Raw genomic sequence first — 14074 nt, 5'->3', positions numbered from 1 at the left:
TAATACAAATGAAATATTTAGAATAAGACCTGATATATAGTAAGTGCCCAATAAATACAACCCATTATTTTTGTCTTCAATATAGCACAGATTTTGAGGTGGAAAAGAAATTGACAAGTTCAAGGAATAGAAGAAAGCCAAGGTGCCTTAGCCAGGGGAAGGAGCAGTGTGGAATGACAGGGAGAGGCATGTAGGAGCCAGATCATGAAGGGCATTATGGGCTGCAGCAGGGAGTTTTGATTTAACTCTAAGTACAGTGGAAAACCAGGGATGAGACATGATTTGGTTCGTTTCTTTAATAGAACACTCAGGCTGTTGTGAGGAGAATCAATTACAGTACAGTGGTGGTAAGAGTGAAAGTAGGTGACCCTACAAAGGATACTACCAAGTATAGCGGAAAGATAGTGGCAGCTTGGAGTATAGTGGTGGTTGTGTGGATGGTGACAAATGGTTTAATACAAGGTATCATTCGGATATAGAACCCACAGAACTTGCTGATGGATTCACAGCTCAGTGGAGCACGTTCCCCACAAGAGCAGCAGTGTAGCTAGTGATTATTATCAACAGGAATGTACTCCTTGTGTGGATTTACCAAAGATTTCTCTCATCCACTTTTGAGATGAAACCTAAACTTTAATTCTTGATTCACAAAATCCACTTGGAGAAATAGCCTGTGTTTTAGTCTGTTCTGTGTTGGTGTAACAGAATACCTGAGACTGGGTAATTCATAAAATAAAGAGGTTTATTTAGCTTATGATTCTGTAGGCTGAAAAGCCTGCGATTGGATGACTGTGTCTGATGAGGGCCTCAGGCTGCTTCTACTTGTGGCAGAAAGCGGAAGGGGAGCCCTCGTGTGCATAGAGATCACATGATGAGAGAGGGCACAGGAGAGAGAAACCAAGGAAGCCAGACTCTTTTCAGCAACCCACTCTCACGGAAACTAATGCATTCTCAAGAGAGCTCACCCACTCTCCAGGGAGGGCATTAACCTATTCCTGACGGATCTACCCCATAACCCGAACACCTCCCACTAGGCCCCACTTCTGAACATGGCCACACTGATCAGATTGCAACTTGAGTTTTGAAGAGGCAAACATACAAACTGTAGCAGCCAATCTGTCACACATTTTTAAATGAGGACTCACTGACTACTTTCTAATACTCAGGACCCTAAACACATTTGTAGAAAACCAGCTTATCTCACAAGAATAGGTACTCATAGCATTTTGCTTTGTGGTTGTCTGCAGCGTGGATAGTTTTGTGACCCTGCATGCTTAGCTGTTCTCCTGAAAATAAAGTTGTCTTGGCTGCTTTATGCTTTGCCAGTGGGATGGTAGTTTTAGTGATTGGCTGGAGTTCCTGTGTACACTTGGGACTTACTGTTGGAATAAACATTAGACTCAGATTAAAATTGGACCAGAAATTTATTTTTGTCCTCTTTTTAACCTCAATTCACCCTAAAATCTCTCATCCAAGTGACAAATAGTTATGGCTTCTTGAGGTGATTTAAAGATTAAAATCAACCCTGGGTGCTTACTTAGCTTTGCATTCAATGGAGATTTCTTTCTTTCTTTTTTTTTTTTTTTTTTTTGAAACAGTTAAAAATAGAGTTCTCTGATCGCACATACAAGTTTTATTTCCTGCCATGTCTGCTCTTAACAGGTCTGTATTTGTTCTCTGTGGGGCCTTAATCTCCAACTCCTCCTTAAAAACAAACACCTGACCCACCCTATCTGGAACACAGTCATCATGCTTTTAAAACAACAACAACAAAACACTATCTTATTTTCTTAATTTAGGGACTTTTCTCCACTTTATCCTGAGCTACTTGTCATATATTTCCCTGATTTTTCACATCTCTTATCAGGTTAATGTCATATGCTGGCATTTGTTGACTTGGTTTATTTGTAGAGGGCACCTGGAGTCTTGGAGATGCTCACTTGAACTTTGTGCCTGATTTTCTGCTTCATTGTAATTGGCTTCTTTTGTGGTCTTACAGAATACCAAGCTGCTATTTTACACTTGAAGAGGGAGCACAAAGAAGAAATTGAAAACTTGCAGGTACATCTCTTTGTTTCTACTGAACTGGTTATATGAGACTGATACTTAGTTTTCTCATATGCTGAAGTATAAATATTCCTCTTGTGTTGAAGTATTTAACTAGACAGAATCTACAGCTTACTCCTGCCAGTGGGCATCAACTTCAATCTGGGGATGAAGCCTTGGATTCTGTTTTTAATAGAATTTAATTCCTAATTTTAAAAAGTACCATAATGCATTGGATTTGATGGGGGAAATGATTGTTTTATTTTAAAGCAGAAAAGAAGACAGAGTATCTAGACTTTTACTGTTTATATGAAGTATTTCGAAAGTTACTTTCCCTATGCATGGTGTAAATTATTTTGTTGGACTTACTCCCATTTATGCGCTCATGTCTGCATGTCTCTTGGCACATCCCTGCACTATTATGTCTTGCAGATTAAGGCACTTAAGGTAGGGGTCCTGGTAGGAGGAAGAGTTGTGCCAAGACAGCCCGAAGCCCCAGGGAGTGCTGGGAAATGGCCAATTTGACCCTCCTTAGTGAAGTCCAGAATGACCAAGGGATCATGTCCCTTGTCCTGCCATCTAATCAATGTTCTCCATTTGGCGTTTGCTTACAGTGCCTGTGGCAGGAAGTTCAGAATCTTAACTTCAAATAACTAGATATTTAATCAGGTGCTGAGATTAGTTGATTGATGGCTGGGGTAACCCAATACTTCAGGAGAGAATAATAGCAGAATTTAAATAAAACTTCTTGCTCATTTAATGTTAACTCATTACTTGCTAATTTAATGAATGTGCATTATAATTTAATTTAATATAATAATTTAAAGAATATTTTAAAGAATAATTTAAAGAATATTTAAAGAATCGAATATTCTTTTTTTACTTTTTTTTTCATTGTCAAATAGAAATTGTATGTCTTTGGTATACGTAACATTTTGAAATATGTATACATTGTGGAGTGACTAAATTGAGCTAATTAACATATGCATTACCTCACATACTTACCATTGATTTGTGGTGAGAACATTTAAACTCTAATCTCTTAGTGATTTTCAAGTATACAATACATTGTTATTAACTATAGTCACCGTGTGCTGTGCAATAGATCTCTAAAACTTGTTCATCCCGTCTACCTGTTGAACATCATCTCCCTGTTTTCCCCACCCACTAGTTCCTGGCAACCACCATTCTATTCAATAAATCTATCAGTTTGACTTTTTTAGATTCCACATGAGTGACATCATGCAGTATTTGTCTTTCTGTGTCTGGCTTATTTTAAGTCACAAAATGTCCTCAATTTTCTGAAGAACCTTTAAACTATTTTCTAAAGTAGTTATACTGGTTTACATTCCCACCAGCAGTGTGCAAGGATTTCCTTTTCTCCACATCCTGGCTGTACTAATCCATTTTGTGTTGCTGTAACAGAGTACCTGACACTGGGTAATTTATAAAGAACAGAGGTTTATTTGGCTTATTATTCTGGGACAGCTGCATCTGGCGCTGTCCTCAGGCCACTTCTACTCATGGTGGAAAGTGGCAGGCAGCTGGTGGGTACAAGTAGATCGCAGGGCGAGAGGAAGCAAGTGTCTTTTAAACAACCAACTCTTGCGGGAACTAATAGAACGAGAACTCCCTCATTACTCCCCACCCCTATGGAGAGCTCTAATCCATTCGTAAGGGATCCACCCCAGATTTCCACAAGTTCTGGGAGGATAATACATCCAAACTCCATCACTGGCCAATACTTATCTTTCATCTTTTTTGGTAATAGCCATTCTAACAGGTATGAAGTGATATCTCACTATGGTTTTAATTTGCTTTTCCCTAATGATTAGTGATGTTGAGTATTTTTTCAAGTACCTGTTGGCCATTTGTATGTCATCTTTTGAGAAATGTCTGTTCAGGTTCTTTTTTTTTAGATTACTTTTAAATTTAATTTTATTTTTGTTACTACTTTTTTTTGTATTCTAAGGTGTTATTGTTGAGCAGTTGCAGAGGAGGGGGAGAGGGGGAAGGGGATAGGGTGGGAGGAGAAAGGGGGGTATGGTTGAGGCCCATGGCACTCCCCCTCATTCTGGTAGGGGAGCCTTGGGCTCTTCCAGTGGCAGCTGGGTGATCATCGCTGGGCTGGATGCAGATGTGGGGGTGGTCTGCATGACCAAGGCCCTTGGCCTCCCACTGCCCTGGCTTGGAATCCTGGGGCACTTCCGGCAGTGGCTTGGTGATTGTCCCTGGGCTGGATGTGGATGTCAGGGCATGTGGCTGAGGCCCTTGGACACCCCTGCCTTTGTTCAGGACCCTGGAGTGCTTCTGGTGGCAGCTCAGTGGTCATTACTGAGCTGGATGCAGATGTTGGGGGTGTGGGAGCCTGGGTGACTTCTGGTCCTTCTAGGTTTTATAGGTGTTCCTCAGTGGTGTGAGACCTTTACTGGTTAATATCAGAACCTTGTCTCTGATCTGTCAGTATTTCGTTTTTTCTTTCAGTTCTGTGTTGGATTATTCGCTGTTTCCACCACTTAAACTCTGCACTTGAACTAATTTGTTGTCCATTGGTTACTTCTAAAATGGGGGAACTTCCTGTGGAGACCAGCACTTGAGCCCTGTGGTTGAGCTAAATTGCCGCTTTGCTGCTGATTCTCTGGGGAAGGCTTTTCGTGTGGCTCAGGTTTTAATTGTTGACCTTGTAAGCACTTCCAGGTCATGTGAAGTCCGGAACACCTGGGTTGTATGGACACTCTAGTCTGGGCCTGAGTCTTTTCAGCAAACTGTAACCCCCACAGTTTTATATTACTGACGAGTCTCCACTGAGTGATCCCGTGCTGATTGGGGTTCCTTTTTCTGTTGTCTGTGGCCCTTCACTCCTATGTGGGTCCAGGAGAACCCTGTCAGTGGTCTTGCTGGCCTGGGGCCACCAAGGCTCTTTTCTCCCCTACAGCCTCCAAGCAGCTTCATAGGAAGGTCCCAGCTGTGGCTTTTGACAGCTCCTGCTCTGTGTGCTCACTAGGGCCAGGCTTGAAGTGGCCGGGGCTTGAAATGGTCAGAGTGGTCCTTTTTTTCTCTCATCGTGGCTTCTCCTGCCTTCATGAACTTCACAGGTCTCTCCTCCTCTTCCCCTGAGCTCTAGCAGCCCCAGCTTGGCAGTTGTTGCTTTTTAATAGTTGTAAATTGAATGATTGTGGGAGAGCATGATGATGCTGGGGACTGTCTATTCTGCCATTGTGATCAGAGGTCTGTTCAGGTTCTTTGCTCATTTTTAAATCAGATTTGTTTTCTTACTATTAAGTTATTTAGGTTCCCTATATATTTTGTATATAACCCCTTATGTGTATGGAAATATTCTTCTTTGCAATAAGTAATAACGCACTTTTAAAAATAACTGAGAGTGTGTTGGATTATATATGAAGTCACAAGTAGCAAAGCAATTATTAGATAAGCAAAATGGTGTATGAATTCAAACCACACCCATCCAGCAAGTTTTAAGTAGTTCAGAAGAGGGAATGAGTCCATTTCACAAAGAAACAAAGTGGAAAAATACCTGTTTCCTAGGGGGAAAAGAGAGGTGGAGACACTTATCTCCTTTGTTGCAAAATGCCCTGCAGAGACCTCTTTCTTTTTCTTTGTTCTGGTGTGAAAAATATTCTCAGCTGTCTCAGAGGAACTGAAATTGATGAGGCATAGTTTAAGAAACTGATTGTTACAGAGGGTAAGTACAGAAATGATTCTGTAAGGAGAAGTTTTAACAGCCAAGTTGTAAGAGTTCACATTAGCTTTCCCCAAGACCTGTGAGGGCTTTCACAGCTGAATAATATTCTCAGTAACAGTAGATGCATACAGTTTTTGAGTTCTTACTATGTGCTGGGCATTGTTGTAAGCACATTGCATATATTATCTTGTATCATCTCTGCGAAAGTCCTGTGATCTTACATCTCAAACTAAAAAAAAGATTGGAGATGGGAAAAAGAAGGAAATGGAAGAAAAGTATATTGTGGTCATAATCTTTTAAAATATGGAATAGATTAAGATATGATTTTTAAATGTTCCTAATTATACTTTAGATTTTTGAAAAATATTTCTAAATTATCTGCTCTGTTGATGCTATTATTAGTAAACTTAAACATTTTGCCTCACATTTATGATTTATACTAATTGCTAAAACCTGTGGCCATGGCACACTACTGCCATTGGAGCAGTGTGCCCAATTTCTACACTAAACTGTAATTTGAAATGCTCCTGGCAGTCATGGACAGAAAACCCTCAATAGGAAACAGGCATCTCTTAACTCTGATCTGACCCAAAGAAGTGTTTCATTTGGCAAACACAGCATTTTAAAGATTGAATTAGGAATAAATATTTTAAAATATGAAGATTTTTTTTTATCTGAAAACCTGGATTTCTAGGTGCTTCTAAAAATGGTGGAATATCTAGCAACAGTGGGCTTATTTTCCTGTATGATTTCCACCTGCTGGGGTTGAGGAGCAGGCATCCACTTCAGTTAGGACAAGTGCTCTGCAGTTTGCCACTGTCCACTCTGGGTCATTTCACCTGCTTGGCTCCTCTGTGCTTTAGTTAGCCCTGTTCTCTGGGTGATATAGAAAATAAAATGAAACAGTAGTTTGGCAGCAACACCAACCGGTCAGAACAGATGTAGTCACAAAACAGAAACCTAGCCTGGCTGTCTTTGTGGGTGCTCACTGAGTATCATCCCTACCTGTTTTATTCCACAAAGTAACAAAGTTCCAACTATTGTCACAGGACTAGTGGAAGATAATGGGTGGGAAAATTGCTATTTTGGTGCTCATTTCTTTATGTGCGATTTCCATTTCCATTGGCAGCCTTCGTTGTGTGTCAGATTTTCTTTCTCCCCTTACAAAGTCATGGGGAAGTCAGATATGTTTCAGGACTTCTTTAACATGCCTTTCTAGAGTAAGAAGGATTTCATGCTTAGAGAACATAAGAAAAGTAAGTCATTCTGTCACCACATAAAAGAATACATGTGTCACATTTAGGTTTTTTTTTGGAATGTTTTCGTAGAATTTTAAGAAGCCGTATGATTCAATAAACAGAGACCCTAAATTCAGCTTTCTATTCTGTTTTGACCATGGATTTGTAGGGAAGTCACTTAATTGTTCAGTTCCCCCACCAACAAAATGGAAACCCACGAACCATCTATAATACTTTGATTGGACTATTTTAGGCCATACCCAAGGCTAACAATGGGGGAGCCTAGGGTTTTTAATCGCATGCATGCACTGCAGCCAGTGTTTGTTGAGTGCTGCACTATGGGAAGGGCGTAGGGCATGGTCTCGCTTAGCAACTTACATGCATAGTCTCCTTATAGTTGGTGACTTGAATAAATCAGTTCCTAGCACCTTCTGTTTATATACCTTCACTCAAGCTTAAAGCACTTGGGTAACATCTCTATTCCAGTGGGAGAGTGGTGGCAGGCCAGACATTTTCTATGACTTTACTATGTGATGTCATTTATATAATGTAACCATGGCAAAATTCTTTTAATTTTGTCTAAGTGTGTCCTCCATTTAGCAAACTCTGCCTTAAGAGTTTATGATGACTTCATGATACTCAACATCATATGGTTCATTTTTCAATTTTGGATAATTCTACGATATTAACTTCAGTTTTGAAAAGGCAGCACCTTATCTTTACAGGTTCTCACTTATTAGAGAAACTGCCTCATGTTGTAGCCACTGCACTGCAAGTTCGTGATTGTTGTGTAGAAAAATAGTTCAGACCTGTCCTACTAAGGCATATGATAAAACTAATTCTCTCACAGTATAAATAGAGTTACTTCTTTGCGGTTGCTTAGGAGCTAGGTTTTGAAAATCACTATCACAGCTGTTTTGCAGAATGTTTCTATATATACGTGATCTTTCCCATTATTGTAGACTGAGAATCAGGTGTGCTATTATTCTATTCATGATGACAATGTGAAAGAACTTGGGGTTTGGAGTCAGTCCTCCATTCAGTTGCTTGCACTGTGACTGTGGGAAGTTAATCAACTTTTCTGGGACTTAGTTTTCTGTTTCAGCAACTGTACAATGATAATGTTTGTAGTGATGATACCTCCCTTCTAGGGTTGTTCAATATGGTGTATCCCAGTGGTACCAGTTACGTAGCACATACTCAGTAAGTGTTATTTCTTGTTCCTTCTTCTCTGTGCAAACATCTTTATAATTAGGCAACTTGAGTTTAGAGTGGTCTTCATGCTTTTTCGGTTCAGGACTTCTTTGGGACATTTGACTTATTCTTTGAGGGTGACTTTTCCATGATCTTCCAGCTGTTCTTTTGCCTCTGTGCTCTATGTCAGGGTGGTCTAAACCAGGATTTTCCAAAGCTCGTTCCAGTGAACAGGGGTCTTTTGAAATGCTCCTTGCTGAAAAGGTTTCATGGTCAAATAAATTTGAGAAAGATCTTGTATTTCTCTCTTAGAGCTTTCCCATGTATAGAGAAGAAATGTAATAGAGAAAACTATATAGCTTGTTTCCCATGTAATTCTTTTTTTACCCCCAAAACCCATTGTTTGGAATACTATTCTGTATTGGATATAATCTTATCATCTCAATGTATGATCCATTTCCTGAGTTCAAGTTTGATTCTGTGGGTGGTTTCATGACTCTTTTCATGCTGTCAAGATTCGGCTTGGTGACCTGCTGATTGTAGGCACTTTGAAGGAAGCAATTATTTTGGTTTTCTCTGTCCTTCATAGTACCAGGCAAAGTTCTTGGCACACAGATGACACACAAATATTTCCTGTATAATAATCTATGACTGAAAAATAAGAATACCTAACTTTTATCAAATTCCTACTGGGTACCAACCTCTGTTCTAGGCTTTTAGCATCAGTATTATGAAGAGTGAATGTAGAAATATAAGCAAGGTAATAGGTTTGTCTTCATTTTCCAGATCATAATACATGAGGCTCTCAGAGATTGTGATGTGTCCAAAGTTCTAGACTAGTAAGTAGAGGAACTTGAATTTGAATCCATCTATCTCTGTCTGACTTTGAACCCAGTGTTCTTTCCATTAAGAAATGCAGCATTAATGGAAAGAACATTTAGAATCAGAAGATCTGGATTCTAGTCTCCCATTTGGTACTATCAACAATATGAACTTGAGGCAATACTTTGGATTCAGTTTCTGAATTTCTAAAATTGGGGTCAGGCCATATAATCTCTAACAGCTCCTTTGAATTTTATGATTGGCCCCTTCTTTCAAAAAATAAAAAAGTTTGATTTATCCACCACACTGTGCTTTTAGTTTACGATTATCTAACTCAGTCTCTAAATTTCTATTATTTACCACTTCCATCCCCCCTTTTAATGTTATAATTGCTTCTAGAAGTTTTCCTTTCTAACTGCTCACAGAATTGAACTTGAATCTCTTCTTGATTTTTGCCTCTAAGGAAACATGTGTTCAGGTTTTTCAGTTATTGTCTGAATGGAACACTCTGGCCTTCTAATGTCTTTTCAGGTGTGTCACTCAGTGGGGGGTGCAGCTCTTAGAATGGTAAATGAAACTTCTATAGGAGGCCTAGCTGTTCTTTGTGACAGGAGGGAACATGAGCATGGGTAGGACTTCTTTGGATCTCTACTTCTTCAATTTTGAAAGGTGAATAAAAACAATGCATGCCCTTTGTCTGGCTTGTGAGGAGGTAGATAATTTAAGAATATTGTTTTTGACCAGCAGTTTGGAAATTGATGCCATGGAAGTGACAGATTATTTTATCTGATTTTAACTAATATTCTTAGAGCTGTGGGATGCGAGAAAAAGAATCAGCCAACAGTGACATTTCCTTTATGGGAACCTTTTGCATTTAGCACATTCATCACGTGAATAGTTCCTAACTGAGAGGAAACTGCTGAGCGATGGCCTCTGGCAAGCCCTGCTCATTGTGCAATGCAGCCACATTTCTAATATGGTAACTCCCACTGCAGAGTGATCCAGGGATAGGTGCCAAACTGAAAATCAACTATGTTGTACCTTGTTGTCCTCAAGAGAACCAGATGGTATGTTGGCTTCCATTAAGAAGAACTTGTACACTTCCTTACTTTTCTATCTCTAACCCATCCCATTGGTCCATTTCTAATAGTTTACACATTGCTGTTGAAAAAAGATTGAGTACAGACTACATTTCAGCTGATACAGCTAATTTTATAAAGACATGAGTCCCAAGCCTTTCCCATTTGTTATACTCTTCATTATCAACCCAATACATTTAAATCTCATAATTCCTAGAGAATGCTGTGAGGGAAAGGGAGTATTAGCCTACAAATTACTCCTTTAAATTTGTAGGCCAATAAACAAAACTCTCACAAATATGAAATATGATGGTTTCATAAAACCCTCATGGTATTCCCCTAAGTGCTATTAGTATAATTCATTACTGAGATGCCAAAAAAGAAGAAAAAAATATATTGAGAAATATTTTTAATTTAGCGTTTCATTGTGGATATAAAATATTATGAACTTAATAGAGTTGCTGGTTCACTGGTGTTGAGATGCCACTAGCTACCCAGGAGTCTGTAAGATACATTGGAGTTGAATTTTGATGAGAAACACAAAGGAATTAATTCCCTAGCTGACTTAACATCACAGGAGCCCTTTGTCTCAGCCTTCAAGCTGCTGTCTTGCCTCACCTAATTCAGATCCAGAGGGAGGCTGGTTGTACAGTGAAGAATATGCTCATTGCTCATTTGTGTCATGGAGGCTGATGCTGGTTTCCTTCATCTCTTTCGTTCACCATCAGTTCCAGTCTTCCCTGCTGAGTCTTAACCTCCGAACATGAGTCAATATGTGTGGACCGAGACAGCTGGGTTTTTTTCCAATAGTTTTTTTCACTCTAGGCAACAGGCTGATGTTGGAACATGTGATTTTTCTGAAAGTTGGCTTTGCTTTCTTGACATGAAATAGGAGGAAAGTGAGGAGTGGTAGGGCGTGGTGGGGAGTGTTTCCTGCTCTCCAGACTTGTCCTGTGTTGCTCAGTGATGCTGTGGGTTTCGTATAGTCATGTATCACTGCTAAACATTAGGTTCTACAGCTATAGAGCAAGAGAGTTAGACTAGGTGGTGTAAGTTTCCTTACAGCTCTAAAGTTTTATTATTTTTGGCCTGGGATAAGATTGGGCCCATGTGTCGGTCTCAACATAATCCAAAAGTCTTGGAGATCTCCTTTTCCTACACTACCTGGAGCTGAAATTTAATGATTAGTTGATGACTGATTTTTTACTGGATATTGCTAGAAATTCTTTCATGACTCAGAGTATTTAGGTGGAATGCTATTTTGGGGATAGCGTAAAGAAAGCCACAGAATTCTTAAATTCGTGATACCGGCAACTACAGCCCAAAGAAGTTTGTCTGGTCTGCATAGTATGTTTCATTTAAAAAGTTACCTTGGAATCATTTCAGATGAGCACGTATGCTCTGGTTGCCACAGTACTTCCCCAACATTTGCTATTGTTTTAGATCCAGCCCACTGTACTTGCTTATGTTGATTGCCTGGCCCTTGTAGACATCTGAGTTTGTGAACCCTGATACAGACGATAGAAAGGCTGAATAATAACGTCCTCATTCAGTTTTTCCATGGTCTCGTGAGTACCAAGCAGAACTCCCTTGACTTTTAGATCTTTATGGATTTTTGCATTTCTGTTCTTCTTTTTCCTTTTTTCTTCCTTCCTTCTTCCCTTTCTTCCTTTCTCCTATCCTTTCCTGAAAAGGGCTATTGATGGGATAGGGCAGCAGTTTTGGAAGGGTGAGTGAAATATGAGCTTTTAGTACAAAAAACTGGCTATGTTCTATGTTCTAAAACATTTTTCAGAAGAGATAGTAAGAAACTTTGTTGACTTTAGAGTTTGAGGTCTGCGTACTCCTTGCTTTCTGAATTACTTTGAGATGTTTATAAATCACGGTATTGGATATGAAATACCAACTTTGCTAGGCACTGTGCTTGGTGCTTCATAGAGATACTTTCTAATCAACTGAGACTCAAAGGAATAAATTGGGATCCTGAGTTTTTACAGCTGGTTAGTGGGATGGCTAGATTTATCAGCCAGGTCTGTCTGGTTTCTAAGTCTAATATGTTTCTGTTGTCAACTGGTTTAATTCACTATCTCTAGTATGAGGTTTTCTAACTTTTAATTTTTCCTCTTCCTCTTGTCCTGTGTCAAAGACATCTGCAGATCATCCTGATTCCTATTCTGGACAATCTCCCCCTCTAATAATAATAATAATAATAATAATAATAATGTGATGTTTCTGTGATGGGAAAGAGAAAAATAAGCAATGAAGTCCTCTTATTTTCTGGTTTCAGAAATGACGAGGTGTTCTACTGTTCTTCCTACCTAGGTGCAGAAGAAAGAAGCAGGTAGATTTCTGTCCCCAACTTTATTTTTGATAGCTGGTCCTGAGCCCAGTTTGAAGAACAGCCTCTAGTACTTGTCACCATAACCTTAATATTTGCCTATATTCATCTTAAAGATTTGACACCCAAATCTCAGAAGTCAATTTCCAACATCATAAATTGAGTAAGAAAATACTGTCACAAAACTTTTGCATCTTGCCAGCTACTTAATGGTTTCTGCAGTTGAACATAGGGGCTCCTCAGCTGTTCAACCTTATCTTCCCCAATGTAGTTCCTGATACCCAGCCCTACTGATTCCTTAACGAGCACATGGAGTGATGCAGCTGTGTTCCTGTGCTATCGCCTATTTGTAGGATGTGCCCATGTGTGAAACATGGCACCTGTTGCCTCTTCTAACAAGTCCAGCATCATATAGACTTCAGAATCCATAGTGTGAATTTATTGTTTGTGAGTGCTTACACATAGGCTTGCATGTGCTTTTTTGACTATTTCACTGCAATTCTAGTTTGATCTGTGTCCTGGTAGAGGAATAACAATAATATCTGGTGTTTATTGAGCATTTACTATGTGCCAGTCTTTACATTTGAGGAGTAAATGAGTTATTAGACCAACTGTATGAGATATCATTCTTTGCTTCTATGCTGAACTGCCTCTGGAAGTTCTTATACCTCAAAGGTCCTTGCCTAGAGAGTATTCTTGGCATGACCTTATTTCTGGACTGACCCTTGCCTTTGATCTATCTTTGGGTGAAATATAAGTCCGTAAGAGTGATGGCCCTTAGAAGCAGAACGTGCTAAAGAATAAACTCATATAATGAAGTCAACCAACCATTGGGTGAAATGCACCATAGCTCTAGGCGGGACAGCTGAATAGAAACACAGGTGAGTAAAGTTCCCTGAGTTTAAATTCTGTCTCCACTATCTACTAGATGTGTGGTCTCGCACAAATTATTTAAACCTTTCTGAGCTTCAGTTTCTCATCTGTAAAGTGGGAGTAATGGTATTGTAACTTGGCTGTTACCATACAGATTGCTACTTTTGTGATAGTTAAGTATGGGACTGGGCACAATGGTAGATAACCAATAAATGGTAACTATTGTATTTCTTGTGAGGAGCAGCAGGTTTAGTTTACTTTGTTAGTGGCTATCAGTGTATTTTTTGGTGGTAAAATTCTTCAAAATAAACCATGTGTCTAAGTAAAAGGAAAACCTTCTGTATTTACTGTTATATCTAATGCTCCAAAGAGCATTGCTTTTAATATTTTTGTTATTCAAGTGTGATGTGCTTATTTCCATTACTGTCTGTTAATGGAGATATTGCTGCTGCCATGATTTTATGAAGGAAACATCTGAATGCGTAAAAGCACCCGAAGAGTTATTGCACAGATTTTGGGAGGGGCCCTAAGTGAAATGCTGCTTGTCAAAATTGTTTTTGCTATAAAAACAAGTTTTCTAAAACATAATTTAATATATGTAACTCTGCTTTTAATAGTTCATCTCTTTTTTAATCAATAAACACTGAGCACCTTTTAAATATAGGAGATGTACAAGAGATAAAATGTAATTTAATAATGATGGCAATGATGATAATATTTAACATTTATTACACATTTCTATACACCAGACACTACATTCAGCATGTACCGTGGATTAATT

At 39.1% G+C, this 14074-nt stretch overlaps 1 protein-coding gene across 1 annotated transcript in view; it reads left to right on the top strand.

The window, feature by feature from the left end:
- Nucleotides 1–14074, top strand: part of FMN1 (formin 1) — a 352992-nt gene that overhangs the window by 123254 nt on the left and 215664 nt on the right. Inside the window, exon 4 of the mRNA XM_063091447.1 lies at nucleotides 2000–2061. Coding sequence (XP_062947517.1) covers nucleotides 2000–2061 — 62 coding nt within the window. The remainder of the gene's footprint in view (nucleotides 1–1999; nucleotides 2062–14074) is intronic.

Source organism: Cynocephalus volans, chromosome 3 (genome assembly GCF_027409185.1).
Source record: "Cynocephalus volans isolate mCynVol1 chromosome 3, mCynVol1.pri, whole genome shotgun sequence".
In the NCBI taxonomy this organism is placed as follows: Eukaryota; Metazoa; Chordata; class Mammalia; order Dermoptera; family Cynocephalidae; genus Cynocephalus; species Cynocephalus volans.
Note: the sequence above shows the minus strand (reverse complement) of the source record. Positions and strands in the feature narration are given on the sequence as shown.